This window comes from Oryza sativa, chromosome 2 (genome assembly GCF_034140825.1).
Source record: "Oryza sativa Japonica Group chromosome 2, ASM3414082v1".
NCBI classification, from domain to species: Eukaryota; Viridiplantae; Streptophyta; class Magnoliopsida; order Poales; family Poaceae; genus Oryza; species Oryza sativa.
The window spans coordinates 35,182,783-35,200,794 of record NC_089036.1 but is presented as its reverse complement, the minus strand read 5'-3'; the positions used below and the strand labels follow the sequence as shown (position 1 = coordinate 35,200,794).

Sequence of the window (18,012 nt, the reverse complement as noted above, 5' to 3'; positions counted from 1 at the left end):
CGATCATGTAGTAGATTGCGACTCATAAAATAGGATGCAATCATAATGTTTGTGGAAGTAAGTATTGATATATCATAACAAACGACATGCATGTTTTCATTCCGGGAGCACACACACATGCACGTCCTACGATATGTAGTCACGTGTAGTTTTTACATGCAATCCAAGCTAGAAAGTTCCAAACATTGTACTGTGAGATGGTAAAACTGAACAAGATTGACGGCCGGTGTGGATCGAACAGGAAAAGAAGCTAGAAGATGGGGAGGGCGTCTATCTGGGAGCTGAGGTCGCCGTCAAGATTCCACTATCAGTGGATGTAGAAATACACAGGTACGTACGCTGTACCTATCGATCTCTTTCTCAAGCTAGGACAAAAGCTTAGCTAGCTAGCTAGTTGCATTACTACTGGAATGCATATAGATGAGATGTGCAGGTGCAGCTGGCTAGTCCCACGTTGCGTGCATCGTATGCAGGGAGCAACCAGTCCATGTACAGGGCCGCTCCCTCGTTGCTGACCGGCGGCCGGCATGCCGGATTCCCGGCCGCTGCCTTAATCCTGGGCCCCGCCGGCCGGCGTATCGCCGGTGGGGCACCCGGCCGCGCGCCCGCGTGCCTTCCCCCACATACACCGACCGACCATCACCGGTGTGTGTGCATGCATGGCCCCGGCCTCGGCCCCGATGTACATATGTAAGCATATACTCCATTCTCTAAATGTTTTACGCCGTTAACTTTTCTAAACATATTTGTCCGTTTGTCTTATTCAAAAACTTTTATAAAATATGTAAAACTATATATATACATAAAAGTATATTTAACCATGAATCAAATAATTAATAATTATTTAAATTTTTAAATAAGACAAACGGTCAAATATGTTTAAAAAAGTCAATAGCGTCAAATATTTAGGGACGGATGGAGGGAGTATGTGCTAGCTAGTACAGTGTTTGCACGCATTGCATGCTTAGTTAATGTGCATATTTGATCATGGTCTCGACCAAAACCACGGCCTTTTGACCGCCCTAGCTATATATGAGCATGTAGCATATAAACCATCATATCATGCCCGCCTGTCTCGATCGATCGATCGAGCGATCTAGTAGTAGTGGCAGTATAGTATGTGTGTCGTTCGATCTAGTGATGAGATAGACCGTGCAATTGCTGTCAAGTCATGAGAATCAGAATCTGAATCAGAGATGGTGCTGTTGCATGCCATGAACCAGGCAGCAGCAGCTGCACATATGCAGTGCTGCTAGCTAAGCTTAGCTAGCTGATCGCTGTACGTACATGTGTCCACACAGTGTCAATCAGCTGGCCCTTCTGCCTACCTTATGTGTGCCTGACTGCCTCTCGGTCCTCGGGCATGCAGTAACGTAGTACCAGAGGCGTACAGCTCCCTCGTTTTCGTCGTTGCAGCGGCAGCGATGAGGGGGGCAGCGTACTTGCATATATTCACCAATGTGCATAGGTTCTGAGGGTACTTTACCCTGCTCCCAGCCCACGGAACGACGATTGGGAAGCCTACTTTGTACTAGCGCACTGCGCCCCATTTCCATGTAGCCATAGAGATTTATTGTATGTAGTTGATGGGTGCTGGTCAATGTGCCCAGGGCATAAACTGTAGATGCACATATACAATCCTCCTTCTTTCCGCACCATATGCATGCATTTGTGCTATAGCTAGGAGTACTAATTAATATTATCACCAATTAGAAGCCTCCATCTAACCCATCACACACAAAATGCAGCCAAGAACCAGCTAGCTGTTACTGTTAATATATAGACATGCAGTGTTGCATGCATGCAATACAATGCAAATGCAGATCGATCGAGAAAATGCGCATGCAGTGCACAGGATTCGTGGTGATCACAATATACAGGAGCAGTACATGTTAGATCACGGTTCAGTGTGCCCAAGCTTTACTTCAGGCAATGCACCAGCCAAAACTCCAAAATTTTGCGAATGACCATTGGTTCGTATGCTTGCAGATGATGCATGATATAGCTAGCTAGCAAGACCACACACAGCAGGCAAGGGTAACTAGCAACCCCCTTTAGTCTACAGTCTTCTTCTCAGTCTCGCACTTTAGCTGCCTTCCTTTATTTGGACAGACATTCTATGGCTCCCCTAACTCCACTGCTCATTTATCATCATCCTCTCCTCGATCCCTCTGCATGCCCATGTTCATCTTATAGCTAGCTAGCAGCCACCGATCCATGTGTATGCTCATCCATCTAATTTCTAGTTAGTTCCTCATTTCTATGTCATTTTCGTATGCCCAAAACATATATTCTAATAATAATTTTGGCAAAGTTAACTTATTTTGACTATACAGATTCTAGAACGACACTTATTTGTGAACGAATTGAAGGGAGCTAGCAGTTGGCATCTAGTTTAGACTTAAAAAATTTCCCGTTAAAATTTTTGCCATAGTCACATGGTCGTAGGAGTGAAAACTGATCGGATATTATCTGATCCGCTCTGAATTTGATCGGATATGGTATAGGTTTTTAGAAATCTAGTGAATATGGATGCGGTTGCGGATATGATATCTCTAAAATCCTACGGACGTGGATTGTCCAACATTTCTGCTAGATTATCCGATAGGTCGTTTCCCGGATAATTCGAAATTATTAACCCATATAACCACTCTATCTGTTGCATATAACATGAGATGGCGCATCTAATGGCCTAATTTACCAATTAACCTAAATTTCTTAGTTTGAGGCTTTCACCATCTATATCACACTTGTTTAGTTGTATTTTTATATTATGAATATCATGTATTCATATTGTTTGGTACTTAAGTACATAATTATTAAGATGGGTCGTTCATTGATTATTGCATTGTTGTCCCTTGCATTACTAACTCGATGGTGTATTTTTTGCATACACACATAACATCCGATAAATTTAATCTGTTTCCAAACCGAGTCCACACCAACTCCGCACCATTTTGGACATCCGAAACAATCAGCTCTGCATCCGCATCCACTCCAAATTCGCTTAAAAAATGCTTTAGGATTTGGTATGACCACTATCCATCCGAATCTGTTCCGTTTTCACCCGTACAAGGTCGTGTACTAATGTAGCATGCATTATGCAGATTTGGTTGTCCCATGATGGTGTGTTACAAATAGCTTTTATTAATATTAATTCTATAGATATATGTAGCTGAAAACTAAATTTTAACCCAACACTTTCTTTTAAGAAAAAGGACAAACGAAATGTACATATATCATCACCTGTACTGCAGTCCAAGCTACGCGAGTACTCTCTCCGTCCCAAAATAAGTTAATCTAGTAGATAGTACCATAAATCTAAATAGGAGAAATAAGTTAATCTATACTGGATATGACACATTAATTTTACTATGAATTTGGATAACTTCAAATTCATAGTATTAAAATGTGTCACGCTCGCTATTAGATTAATTTATTATGACCAGGGGTAGTATTGATTATTCTCTAGTAGCACTCAGGCAAATTTTAGTACATTTATGTTCTGAGGCAAGGACGAGTACAATCATGATCGACCGGTGCGCGCGCCTCTTTGGCCGAGGCGACTGTCGTGCATCCATGTCGATCGTTCTGACATTTAATTGTTTGCCCACCGGCCTTGATAGTAATCGGTCAGCTGGTTATAGTTGAGTGTTGGATGTTGCACTGGAGATGGAGAGATTAGCAAGCAGTTTCTGTTTATGAGCTGACGTATGCACGGAGATATTGATGGTAGGTAGCACTACACGAACCGTCCGAATCAGCCATATACACTGATTGAATGTGTGTATGTACGTACGTAGTCACGTACAAGCGCTTGCAGCCTCGCATACATCATATCTACTCGAGGTGTCTACTTCATCCCTTTGGATAGTGATGTAGGCCTTGTCATTGTGTCAATAATTTGTATATGGAGTTATATACGGCTCTGATCGGTCGAGCAGTCGAGCTGCTACGTTTGACAAGTCAAATTATGAAGAAAGCAACCAAAGTTAATACATAAGTATAAATTTAAGTTTTAAAATTTAAATTTTGACTGTCGATAAGCCAATAAGATGAGGAGAACCTATATTCGGGCTTAGGTTTATTGGATTAAACTCGTAAGCAACTATTTTTTCTTATATGGTTTATGAGCTGGTGGCTTTTAAGCCCTCAAGTGTAATGGCGCTACTTAAAAAAAGATTTTTGTATGTGGTCAGAATTGATCTTCGCAAGTGGCTGGCGGACCGCATGCACGCAAATGTCTGCGGAAATCAGCATTTTCGCATGCGGGAGGCCCAACTGCTTGGGGAGATTCATTGTTGCAGGCCGATGAGCTATGTGAGCTGGTTAAGTCACTGAAGTGTTCATTCTTAAATGTAAATATTACATTTCTCAGCTCCTTAGCAAATTCTTGATATAGTGTATCAAAGGTCTTCCACTAAAGAGCATTGGTGGATTGTCGAATCATACCATATGTCTTGCGGTTTTCTCGATACTATCTCATCAACTCATCGTCATTAGGATTTGAGAACAAGCGCTTCATGACATCTTTCACTGGCAGATACCATATCACCATGGTCGGAATATTTTTCTTTGTATGCACCGATGAATCAAGGTCGACAACCTCTCTATTAGAGGACCCATTACCTGTTCTGTACCGACTAGCCCCACAGGTTAGGTAACTGTTCAAGTCTACATATTCCTTGTAGTACAATACACAATGATTTACACATGTATGTATCTTTTGGACATATGAGTTTCTTCGCTTGATACGTGTTAGATGGCAATTAGTTAGGTTTAGGAAGCAAAACACTTAAGAGACCCAACAAACCATTGAAGCTACTATCGGATCATTTGTGTCTGGTCTTCAATCTGAGAAGTTCAAGCATCGAAGGCAATATCGTAAAATCTTTCTCACATCCCTTGGATTCGTCGTAAAGAAGATCCTTCGCTGACTAAACTAACGTCTCCTAATTATCTAATCCTCTCGCTGAACCCATTAGCACCTTTGGTTTAGCGTGACGTGGCATATCCCCCAGACCAGAAAGAGCTTTAAAATCATCAATACGAGTAGAACTGTTCTCGTCCATCTGTAAATAATCATCAATATGATGAATGAATTCTTCGCATCTCGTACATCCATGTCTGATCCATCTGTAAATAATCACGACACGAATAAAATTAAACTATAGGTGTTTTCCACCAAAACATGAAAAATACACGCATCTCCTCGAAAATAATGCACCATTACATTGAACTAGCATGAAAACTAGTGCTTACAATAGTAATTTTGCTCATCTAAATATTCTATTATAGTTAAAATTTGCAAAAATAGCTCATAAGAGTCGTCTTCTAAAACTGCAAAATTCTCCGCATTGCACCGATGAAATATTTTTTAAAAAAATGGCGGCAAATGGAGGAGGTAAGGAAGTATATAACCTTGTATATCAATTTAAAGTTCAAAACCTCCCCCACCCTATTTGTTGCTTGTTTTGAAGAGATAAACTTTTGGTTGAAATGGGGTTAGCTCGGGTTGGGATCAAATATATGGGCATATCATCGCGGGCAGGACTCTTAAGGGCCCGCTTGCAATAACCGCATTATCGCAAGCGGCCCTTTAAGATGCCCTCATGTGATAATGCACCCATTATCGCAGGCGGGTCTCTTAAGGGGGGCCCTGTGATAATGTGTTACCACAGACGGGCCTTAAACTACCCCGATAAAGTGATTTTTACATGCGGAGGCAGTTACGGCCTGTCTGTAGCCTGGAAAGGGCATTGTCCGCAAAAATCAAATCTATAGCATTGTGGTGGTGTCACTTTTCCACTTTATACAAGCGAAAAAAAAGTTACTCCAACTTAGTTTTAGCTTAACAGTATAAGGGTGACTTGTGCCTTTATAAAAGCTAAACGAAAAATTTGCCTATTTATTTAGGTTTGGACTTTTTTCTTATAAGTTACCTTGTAATATATCGTGCCTGAAAAAAAAGAGGGCAGCTAGGGACAAAGCTAGCTAGTAGCAAGCTCGAGAGGTGGTGAACAGAGAAGAATTCAATCCCCTTTGTAATAGTTTGAATCTTAATGGTTGGAGTTGTATGTATACTATTTATGTACCAAAACGCGTGTATGGGTAAGGTAGTAAGAAATATAGGATTGAGACGAACGTTGCCCATGCTTGCTCTCGATCGATCACTTTCTCTTTCTTTCTAGAGCAGCTATGTGCAAGTTGTAGTATCACATTATCTTGTCCATCTCTACCCATCTAGCTTAAATATTGCCACTCTCGAATTCTCATCAGTAGCCAATAGCCGGTCGATGGGAACTAATGATTTTCCTCAGCGATCTGCAGGGCTTTTTGACTGATTAGGACGTGTCGTCGCCGTCGTTGCACTGCGTTATCGATCGATTGATCATCCGAGCATCTCGCGCTCGCGGGCCCCTCGTGCGGGCGCAACAGTGCCATCGATTGCTCCCTCTCATGGCTGCATAAGAATTGCAGTGAAGTACACTACCCATCCTAAAATATAAGGATTTCTGAGTTTTATAAGTAATTATAAAAGTAGATAAAATTAAATTAATTATGCTTAGACGGTTAGATTAAGATGAGAGATGATTACGATCGTTTGTAATGAAAAGGTAGATGGAGAAGTTGCTATATCATGGAACAAATTTTAGACAATACAAATTGCTATTTTTTAGGATGGAGGGAAAAGTCATTTTTCTGTATATTATTGTTTGGTTCTGCGTCTTCCACCCATGATTAATTTGATCGATGGCGACGCTCTGAAAATGACATTAATATACAATCGATCAGTTCCTTACCGTAATATGCTACATGCTCGCTTTTTTACTTCAAAAGGTGAATCATGTGTGTGCACCAGGACTTATAGGTCAAAAGTAGATCCAACAAACAAACAGTTCACCAATAGTATTACGCTCCACATTCATAGAAACTAGCGATCTGTATTTTATGGATCTGAGGAAGAGAAGAGAAAAAAGGCGAACTTCGTTGGAGGGGGAGTATCGAAAATCCGATGGTCCTTGAGGGAGGCAGCAACATGAGATTGTGATATGTTGGCGGCGGCGTACCGCAAGCTATGGCATAGTAGGAGGCGACGAAATAGAAGCGGGAGGTATAGTGAGGCATAAGGCAGAGGGAAGTGTCGGATTTCGGCATTCCTTGAGGTGGTAGCGATGGGGATCACGGTAGTAGCACATCGTCCCGAAATCTCATAGGGCCTGGGAGGTGGCGTGCGGCAGTGACGGACGTGGTAGTGGTGGGACGAACGTTGTGCTGTCCGCCAGCCGCACTTTGCTACCGGTCGCCGCTCGACACTGGCCACCAAGTCTTCCACTCACTTTTTGGTAGTAGCGGTGGGTGTAGGTGGTTGTTACCGTTGCAGTTGTGTTGTCTTTCAAGTACTAATATCGGTGACGCCTATGGGAGTCACACCTTCCTATAAGCGTTGCCGCGATGCCCTTCCCGGTGGACATCCATGCTATGCGATGAACTGTCCCGGTGGAGATGATGTTCTAGATGTCTGAAATAGCGATGGTGATATTTAAGATGTCGCAACCTTCTTGAAGTCATAGCATTGGAGGTTTCTTGTTAGTGTGATGTCCTTATGATGGTGTCCCCGTCGATTCGTATACGATGGTAATTGTGGTGGTAATCTGGGCGGATGATTGTTAACTACTCTTTGATGTTGACTTCCTCTTTGGTTTGACGTTAGTTTGCTGATAGCGATGGGAGCGAAATTCAATCAACAAATGATGTTGTTTTTATGGTTTGATAAAGACATGAACTAATACAAGCCGTTGGTAGAAACAACGGTTATTTATACTTGGACCTTTTTAGGGTGCTATTGTTGTTTCTAATCAAGCCATAATTGTAATTCATAATTATTCATCGTGTAGACTCTATAATAGTTGGTTGTAACTTCTATGGAGTAATGGGAAAAAATAATGCTATTATAAAAAAAAAATTACACTCCACCTTCATAACCCGTATTATGGCATGATGTTTCATAGAAGCATGGCGATATATATGTGCATATAGCAGCCGTAAACCCTTTTTTTTTACCAAAAAGCGGTCCTAAATTTTGACGATTGATCTGTGTAAAAGGTTTAACATGTAGTTACCGTGGTTTAAATGTATGGTTTACCTGTCCAACCTATTCAAAATCTCCATTATATTTCGGACAAATTAGCTACTACACATGGGTCTTACAGTTGGCAACCACTAATGGGCCCGGGTATTATAAATGCATATGTACATTCTTTGAAAGTTCCCCTAAATGCTTAGCCCCTCCAGATGGGACGAGCCATGCACATATGCATATGCATCATGCATAGAAGCTAACCTGAGGTTTTGTTCTTGCTTTTTTCTACAAGGTTTTGACTCTAGAAACTTTATGCTTTGAGACGTGAACGATTATATGGTCTGCACACTGCGAATGTGGTGTTTAAACTTGGAGTGTTATCGTTTAAACGATGTGCTCGAATGTTGATGCTATGCTAGTACCATTTGTAGTGAAACATATGGCCTCAAAGGTCGATGCAAGCCAAGACATGGGTAGGCCATGAACGTCTTGTGTCGTGTGCCGCGCTATAGGGCCACGTACAGTAAATGGTGCCCATTTAGCAAGAGTCGATACTCTGTTACCACTTGTAACACACCATGCGACAACCAAAAATAATCCACACTGATCGTGTCAATTGTGGTACACCGCGCGACAATAAAATCCACACAATGTCTAAACACCCATGTGGAACATCTGTGTATGGGTAAAATCTCACCTGGATTCTACTTATTTAGAAGAAGGAGAGAGAGAGAGAGAGAGAGAGAGTCCATTTTTCTACTTTAAACTTTTGAGTCTAAAAACCCCTCAAAATTTGAAACCGGATACTATTCAATAACGTAAACAAAGAAATCCGTCACTCCCAAATTCACCTATATTTTGAGTTTTTTTGTGTCAATTGGCAATTTAATTATGTGGCTCAAACCGAAAAACAATTTTAGTTCAATTGATAACTTACAAGATTTTGCAAGTTTTCTCGTTTGCACCACAAAAAACAATGTTTCAAATTAAACAAAATAATCTTTAGTGGAATAATTGCAATCCATTCAACACTATATATAATTTATCTAGCCTGTTGATACTGCTATATATATGTAACTTTTCTTTAGCAATTTCTTGAGTGCACTTAATAAGTTTTATAACTCAAAAGCATTATTTGAATTTAGAAAATTAATAAATGGCTTTGAACAATTCTAGAATTTTTTTAAAGGTGGACGTTGATGTATTTATAAAATTTATCGATCCACAAAATATTTGTGTACTTCCTCCGTTTCATATTATAAGACTTTCTAGCATTGCCCACATTCATATATATGCTAATGAATCTAGACATATATGTGTGGCTAGATTCATTAATATCTATATAAATGTTAGCAATGCTAGAAAGTCTTAATTATAACCTGAAATGAAGGTAGTATTAAACTATATTTTCTGCATTCCGATTGTAATAAATTTATCCAAAGTTACAAATATGCTGATAGCAGATATATTTTTATAATTTTTGTTAAGACCTCTAGCTAGGGCGATCAAGTAGCTATTCTTGCACGGCATGAATTAATTAGATGTTTATTATTTCTAGTATTTATTTTAAGACTGTTCTTGCTAGTAAATCGTGCCGTACTGCAATTAATACATGCAATCTGCAACACTGATTACTGTCACTGCATGTGATTTACTTTCCCCGTCCCATAAAAAACCAATCTAACTAGATAAATACCCCGCACAATGTTGCAGGAGAATTGTGTGATAATAGAAGGCACAACCACCCTTAACACAAACACCAAGAAATAATTATTATCATCTTGTAGTTTGAATCATCCGAGTTAGAGAATGTGAGAGTGGAGGATTTAAAAAAGTAGTAATTTAATGGAAAATATATCATAGTTAATGGTATGCATGCATGCATGACTTATATTATTGAACATAAAAAAAAGTGGTTGTACCTTATATTATGGAATGGAGGTAGTATATATGAGTTCTAAAATTTTCTTCCTTATCTACTATACGGTTTTTTTCATGTGTTTATCTATTTTTTATACTTTTATCAATTATTCAAATGTTATAAATAATTGGGTTGTATGGTATGCCTTTTGGGGGAAAAGATGCAATTTATACCCTTGATGAATCATCCAAAGGCTAAAAACAATTAAGGTGATGTGGCTTTATGAGAGAGGAGAGAATTAGCATTAACTACACTTACTCGGGATGAACTTTATAGATCTATATAGGATACTGGATGTGACACATCCTAGCTAGTACTATGAATCTAGATATATCTTTATTCAGATTTGTGTTCTAGATTTGTTTTATTTGGGACGGAGGGAGTAGGCGCCAAGGTATCCCAAACCACTGGGGCCGGAGTTATCGCGCCCCGGCGGTAAGCACGGTTACCGCGCGGTAACCACGGTAACCGTGGCAAACCGTACGAAACCGTGTAAAATTTATCAAAATTTCAAATTACTTTTTAAATTTATTTGAATTTAAGGAGGTTACCGTGGTTTTCTTTTTACCGTACCCCCACAGTAAGCGTGGTAACCGCGGTTACCGGCGGTTTTGTAAACCCTGGTAGGCGCCAATGCCATATATGAATTGTGTCGAATTAATTAATTAGCTTGTGGGTAAGTAGCTGCATGGAGCATTAAGGGGGTGCTTGAAGAAAGGATTAGGGTTTCGTAAATTGCAATGAGTGGGATGCCAGATCTATGATCTATCTCCTCATAGGCTTATATATATGTTTGCAAGTACTAGAGCGCCCTGTACTCTGCGTTGTGTTGATTTCCGAAAAGAAAAAAAAATTACCATATGCAAACTAACTTTCACTACTTGTCACTGTCGTCCTCCTACCTCAGCTCCTTCTCCATCGTCGCTCCAAACAACTTTAATTTCAAACTCTTCCTTCTGAAAAGGCACTGTTCATGCATGCTACACCCCTTCACTCTCTCTAAAAAGTTCGTGTGTTTGTACATGGGTTGTGGGCGCGTACATTCATGGCCCTACTGTGCCGAATCGAAGAGAGACGGTGGCCGTTGTGAAGCAGCCAGCGACCTGTTCAATTAATTTCCTTGCCTGGTATAAATTTCTTTTATGTTCTGCAACCATGCACGGCTACACGGAGCCTAATCATTGATAATTCAAAATAGTAATATCTAATCGTTCATTTAAGGACACTGCGGTAAAGAAATTTTACTATCTATAAGAGATAAAAATAATTGGTATCTTATAGTATCTGAGATACTTGAGAGCTATCTATCAAAATTTAGATTTCAAAGAGTGTGATACCTCTCAGTATTATCCACTTAACATTGCCACATAAATGATCATCCATGTCGCCTCATCATTGTCGGTTCAGTGTGAACCGACAGCGATAGCGTATCATTGTCGATCCACCGTGATTTATGGTCCAAACTGATCACATAATCCAGCAGTTATACTGAGTATTATTGTCGGCTTTTATCACAAACTGATAGTGTTTGTATCATTGCCAGCTTATGCCATGAACCGATAGAGAAAACTGGTTGACCAACATTTGACCAGAGCTAGGAGAGGTTAAAAATTTCCTAAGGCTCCACGGCTGAAAACATAAGTTGTTGGTAGCCTATCAGTCGCCACCCACCCCACCCCACCCCACGTCAACAAAATCCCCTCTTCTTCTCTCATAGTTTCCCTCTTCTTCCTTCCCTCCTAATCTGACCATGGTGCCAACCGCACCACGCTAGCTCTCTTCCTCCCTGTGTACCTCTCCCTTCCCTATATCGAGCCCTCTCCCCCTCCCCCTTCTCTCCCTTTCTCTCTCCCAAGTCCAGGTTGAGGTCTATCTTCCCTCCCTCTCCCATGTCGTAGGCAGCTGGTGTGGTAAGTGAGGAGGATAGGAGACAGCTGGCGAGGTGGGGTCTAGATCCAGTGACCCCGAGCTAGGAGTGGCCAAATTCGGCCCACGGGATGGCAGCGGCTCACGTGGCATGATGACTTGTAATCTCTGTGGGATCCTTTGAAACAAAGGTTTTATTAAAGGAATTTTGTAGATATGAATCCTTTGGAATATTTTCCTATATATATGCTCCTTTGGATAAATGGAATGGACCCTTTCAAATTCCTGGAATATGGCCAAGTTCATAAGGATTTTGGAGGAAATCTAACATGAGCTCTAATTAAGCTCTTGGAAAATTAACTTTATGCCATCCTCTCTCTAAATTCATATATTGTTTTTATATGAAGTATCCAAACAATACAATTGAGCAATTCCTTGGGATCACATTGGCATGCCACTCCAATTCCTATATTGTTATTATTCCTATGTTTCTCAATTCCTACGTTTTAAAGGAGCCCTCAGGAGCTTTGTACAAGACCAGCTACCATATCGGGGGTCCACACATTTTATGATAACTAGTTTCATGTCGTATATGTCCTCTAATAGTTCTGGATCACCCCATTAGGGATTAGCATGAAGTACAAACCCAGTAACGGTTGCATATATCTTATGGAATCGTTATATATCACTTGATTTCAAACGGTTTCTGTGAGAATCGTTAGAGATTAGTTGTCGAAGATTAATTGGCTAGCTATTTTCTAGTTGTGTACATTCTAGCTTAGTATTATTGGGCATGCATGTCTGTACTGTACATGCTCAATCAGTACTGAGCATTCATATGCGCTTGTCTCCTGCATGTATGTGCTCAAAGCTAATTTACTATTCGATCCCCCATTTTTTTGGCCAGATCGATGCACACAAATGGACTCGATTCTGCCACAAGATATGTTCGGCTATATATCTCTTATAAATCTTTTTTAGAATAACAATAAGCAGATCTAACTTATATATATGTTTATTGGTCATATCCAGACAAAATATAGGAGAAAACGTAATTTTTGATATTGGCTAAACTAGCTAGTCATAAATTTTGAAAAAAAAATTGATCTTTTATGGTTAACATGCATCCATAACTTAATTTGATCACTATATTTTTAATATTATGTATCAGTATACTAGCTATCAAATTATAATATTGAGAGATTAATTAAAGCATTTTATGAAGAGTTTACTCCTATCATTTTCATATAGCCAAACATACTTTCTAGGCAAGTTTTGGTTAGAGCACATTTTGACTGCACACATATTGCAGGCAATATATAATAAATTTCCCCTGCATGTATCTCATTTTTATTTCAATACCTAAACACGATATATTTGCAAAAAAAAGTCAGATACGATATAGTTTCTCAAATAATAAATTTTCCCTTGATATGTTTCTCATTTTTTAATACTTATTAAACGCTAGTATTTGCGGGAAAAAATAAAATTCAGATACGACATAGTTTCCCGAATTAAGCAGATATAGATAATCTAGGAAACAATTTATACGGTATATATGAAAAATAATTAAGGGCAGGGGCATATCATGCATGAGAGAGAGAGAGAGAGAGAGAGAGAGAGAGAGAGAGAGGATGATTCAGCATTCAGGTGGATGGGAACATGCAGCCCTGACCACACCAGTCAATGGTCTACAGCAAAACACTACACCTACAATACGTGTACATATAAGGGATGCACATATATAATAAGCATCCAACAATATATTTGTGCACCACATACCATATTTCATGTCGTCTACAGTAGTAACATAAGTGGCCTGTTCACTCTAGCTACATAGTGTGCATATTTTTCTATCAGTTGTGTGCCCGTGCAACACCGATGCACCCATCCATCCCATCATATGATCCTATCCGGCGGCCACACTGCAAATCTGCAAAATGATAGAATTTAAAAACACAAAAAACAAGTTAGGGTCGGTCAAAAATCGACAAGAAAAGCAGCAGCAGGAGAGAAACAAGAGGCCATCCCCTCCAGATTATCCTGCAGTCATGTCATGCTTCTCCCCTCCCTGCAGGCCTCAAGGCATGGAAGGAATTGCAAAGATAATATTATTGCTAGTACATGGATGGAATATATACTTGAAAATGAAATATATTTATACAAACATCCTAACTTTATATTGTTCAAACTTTGGAATTAAGAGAGTGAAAGGTAAATGGGATAAAACAAAAAAGAAACATCTTTAACTGGTAGGTGACATCACCAATAGTGAGACACTTTGTGACTTCAGCAATCTCAAGACATATTAGCTGTAATTTCTGGTAAGTGTGTATGGTGAGTTTGTATATTACACCTCCCAGAAAGCTAGCTATAAATATGCACACACCCACCATACACACTTTACAGAAATTATGGCTAACATGTCTGAAATTGCCGAAGTCACAGAGTATGTACAGACGACGACGTGTGCATCTGTATTGTATTTCGAATATTAATTTCTCTTTAATTAACTTTCCTGTCATTTTCTCACCCCCTGAGTAGCTAGCACCAAGCTGTCTAGCCTTCCTATACCCTACTAGGCTCTACTACACCCATTTCTACCTCACACACCTAGCTAGCAAGTAGGCTCTCTCACTCCACACCCACACTACTCCTCCCAGGCTGCCTGCCTAAAAGGCTAGACCTATCCATCTCTTCCCCCCACTCCTCCAGCATCGCCATCATCCACTGTTCATCCACTCCATCTCTCTCTCTCTCTCTCTCTCTCTCTCTCTCCATCGATCCCTGCAGGTTCTTGCTGCTGCTGCTGCTGCCTTGCTTGCTGTCAAGCATGGCTTGACCACCTGAGAGCGAGGAGAGCATAGCGTAGTACTTGGCTAGCTGCTGTTCAATTCCTCATGGATGATTGGAGGATCGCTAGCTAGGTCGCCCGGATCCACGGACACCTCTCCTCGTCTCGTGCTCGTGCATGCCAAGATCGATCGATCCCAGCTGCTGCTGCGAGTGGAGCAGTGGAGGAGGAGATCGGCTGCTACCTGACCTAGATCGGGAAGCAGATTCATCCGGTACATGTTATATATAGATATAGATCGTTGCTTAGGTTCTTCTCTTCTTGTTTGATTTCGTCGGAGCAAGAAATGATGCTTGCTTCTTGTGATTCAGGTTGCATTACGGCGGCGAGGCGAGGGCGAGGATGGATCGTCACCATCACCACCACCACCACCACCACCATCACATGATGTCGGGCGGCGGGCAAGACCCGGCGGCGGGGGACGGCGGCGCCGGCGGCGCCACGCAGGACAGCTTCTTCCTCGGCCCGGCCGCGGCCGCCATGTTCTCCGGCGCCGGGTCGTCGTCGTCGGGCGCGGGGACGTCGGCGGGAGGCGGCGGCGGCGGGCCATCGCCGTCCAGCTCGTCGCCGTCGCTGAGCCGGTACGAGTCGCAGAAGCGGCGGGACTGGAACACGTTCGGGCAGTACCTGCGGAACCACCGGCCGCCGCTGTCCCTGTCGCGGTGCAGCGGCGCGCACGTGCTGGAGTTCCTCAAGTACATGGACCAGTTCGGGAAGACGAAGGTGCACACGCCGGTGTGCCCCTTCTACGGCCACCCCAACCCGCCGGCGCCATGCCCGTGCCCGCTCCGCCAAGCCTGGGGCTCCCTCGACGCGCTCATCGGCCGCCTCCGCGCCGCCTACGAGGAGAACGGCGGCACGCCGGAGATGAACCCCTTCGGCGCCCGCGCCGTCCGCCTCTACCTGCGCGAGGTGCGCGAGACGCAGGCCAGGGCGAGGGGGATCAGCTACGAGAAGAAGAAGCGCAAGAAGCCCTCGTCCGCCGGCGCCGGAGCCGGGCCCTCGTCCGAGGGGAGCCCGCCGCCACCCGGCGGCTCGGCCAGCGGCGGCGGCGACACGTCGGCGTCGCCGCAGTTCATCATCCCGTGAGTTCTTCTCGATCCCCATCGCCATCTCCGCATCTCCATTGATCGATCGAGCCTCGCAGCAAGAAATTCCAATCTCCTTGGCAGAAATGCCATCTTGCTTTGCCAGTACAAGGCATCATATCTCTTCTTTCCTCCTGAATTGGTTTCGATCTCTCCCATTTTGCAAAAAAAGATTTCTCCTCTTTTTAATTTCATCTCTGTCTCGCTTTCTAAGCTAGGACGAAGGTCATGCATGAGTGAGTACTTAGTTTAATTCTTGTTTTTTTCCTTAGCTTTGGGACGTCAATTAATTGGTAGCTGCTGTCTTCGATCGATCTCGTCCCGTTTGGTTTAATTATTTTGATGCAAGAACTGGAGTAAATTTGATGAGAATCTCAAGCTAGCTAGCCTAATTAGGAGTTGTAATATTTGTTTTAGTCTGGGGGATTTGCAAGAACAAAAGTAGCAGAAGCTGTAGGCATAGCAAGCTAGCTAGTGTTAGTATCTGTAGAATTTGTTCTTGTAATAGCTTGTCGCCAAGCTAGCCAAGTGCAGTGGCGTCAGCAATGCTTCCTTCTATCTATCATGTACTAGTGATGATGTCTTGGTCTTCCTTTCTTGGTTGAGCAAAAGGGCAAAAAGGGAGAGATCGACTAGCTGATGAGATGATGAGTGATTTCAATTGGTAGCTTAATTAAGACAGAAACAACATGTGTTATGTGTACTTGTCCTGGGAACAGATTCCATATATATGCCAAATGCTTTAATTTGGGCTATGATCTGTGTGCAATGCAATGTTCTTGATATATTCATGATCAAGTGCTCCCTTTGGTCATCATGTGTGTGCTGGTAGCTAGACTTTATACAAAAATATGTTGCTTTTGTTCTTTGCTTTGAACAATGTTTTGTTGTGTAGTGCCAGTTTTTGAATGGTTTACAGTACTGGATACTACCTTCTTTCACTTTTACAATATGTGCAAAGTGGTAACAGATGAAGAAACAAACAAACCAAACAAAAGAAGAAAGAAAGATAGGAGTCTTTTCAAAAAAGGAGAGAAAAGAAGGCAGCCAGGCACCAAAAATATATAAAGGGTTCAATTGGGTGTGCACTAGTACGATTGGGTGATCCCTATTTTTGCCCATGCTTTGATGCTTCTGATTCCTTTCCTTGTTCAAGTTTGAATTGCTGGATTTGACTTGATTTAATTTGTCTTCACTTGTTTATTATTCCTGATGATGAGTATATATAGTAGAACTGACCTGCACATATATATATGTTTCTGTAACAACTCAAATGATCAATGATCAGAGGTTTTTTCAAAAAAAGAGAAAGAAGGGAGAATGCATGTTCAGGTAGCTAGCAGACAGCAGTAAAACTACAATTCTCTTTGTGGTTAAAGTTAGTTTACCACCTTTGTTAGAACCTGATCAGATCATTCTTTTTGCATGAAAACTATTCACTTCTAAAGTCTTTTGTGTCCCTATCAATGCAACAGTGCCACACACATGTTCTTTCACTTCATCTCTGCTGTCCCCATGTATATATATGTATACTATATGATATGGCATTGCTACCAGCTTAGCAGGAGGGCATTCAAGTTCCTGTTTTCACACAGTTGATGCATCTATCACTATCTTAGATTTTGCTTGTCCTTTCAATGCATATATATGTGTAGTTGAGAAAACTTTTTCTTTCATATATATATGGAACAGACAAATTAAAGTCGACTGTTCTATGTATTGCTTCTATTTAATTTATTCGACAACTTTGCGTGCAACTCAATCTGCTTCTCTTTTTTGGGGGATTCAAAAGAATTTTTAGCACATGGCCGGCTTCAATCTTTATGTGAGTGATATGTCTGATTGATATATATGTACTGACTGACTCTCTGTAGCCACAGCTTGCTTGATTGTGGTTGCATACCTTGCATGCATGCGTGATGAGTTTTTCTACCTAATTGAGCTAGTATATATACTGTATATTGATTAGGTATCACAGTATCGTCAGTGTTTTATTTGACCCCTAGGCCTCCTTTGGAATACGACAATTACTAAATTTCCTTCGTTGCATTGCCTATATATATGTGCGCTCCACTTAGTTTGATCAATACATTTTTATGAGTGCTTATATTCATGAAAACAAGCCACAATATTGGCTCTAATTTTATACATTTGGTTTCTGCAAAGGTGTATAAAAATATGTTTTAGCTTATATATGTGT

The 18,012-nt window shown here is 41.3% G+C and overlaps 1 protein-coding gene across 1 annotated transcript; it reads left to right on the top strand.

Annotated features, from left to right (window-relative positions):
- Nucleotides 1-14,373: 14,373 nt before the first annotated feature.
- On the top strand, nucleotides 14,374-16,597 carry LOC4331099 (protein G1-like6). The gene is made up of 2 exons (NM_001417043.1): nucleotides 14,374-14,938; nucleotides 15,036-16,597. Exon 2 carries the CDS (start codon nucleotides 15,067-15,069, stop codon nucleotides 15,811-15,813), a length of 747 nt encoding a protein of 248 aa, NP_001403972.1. The 5' UTR covers nucleotides 14,374-14,938; nucleotides 15,036-15,066; the 3' UTR covers nucleotides 15,814-16,597.
- The last annotated feature ends 1,415 nt before the right edge of the window (nucleotides 16,598-18,012 follow it).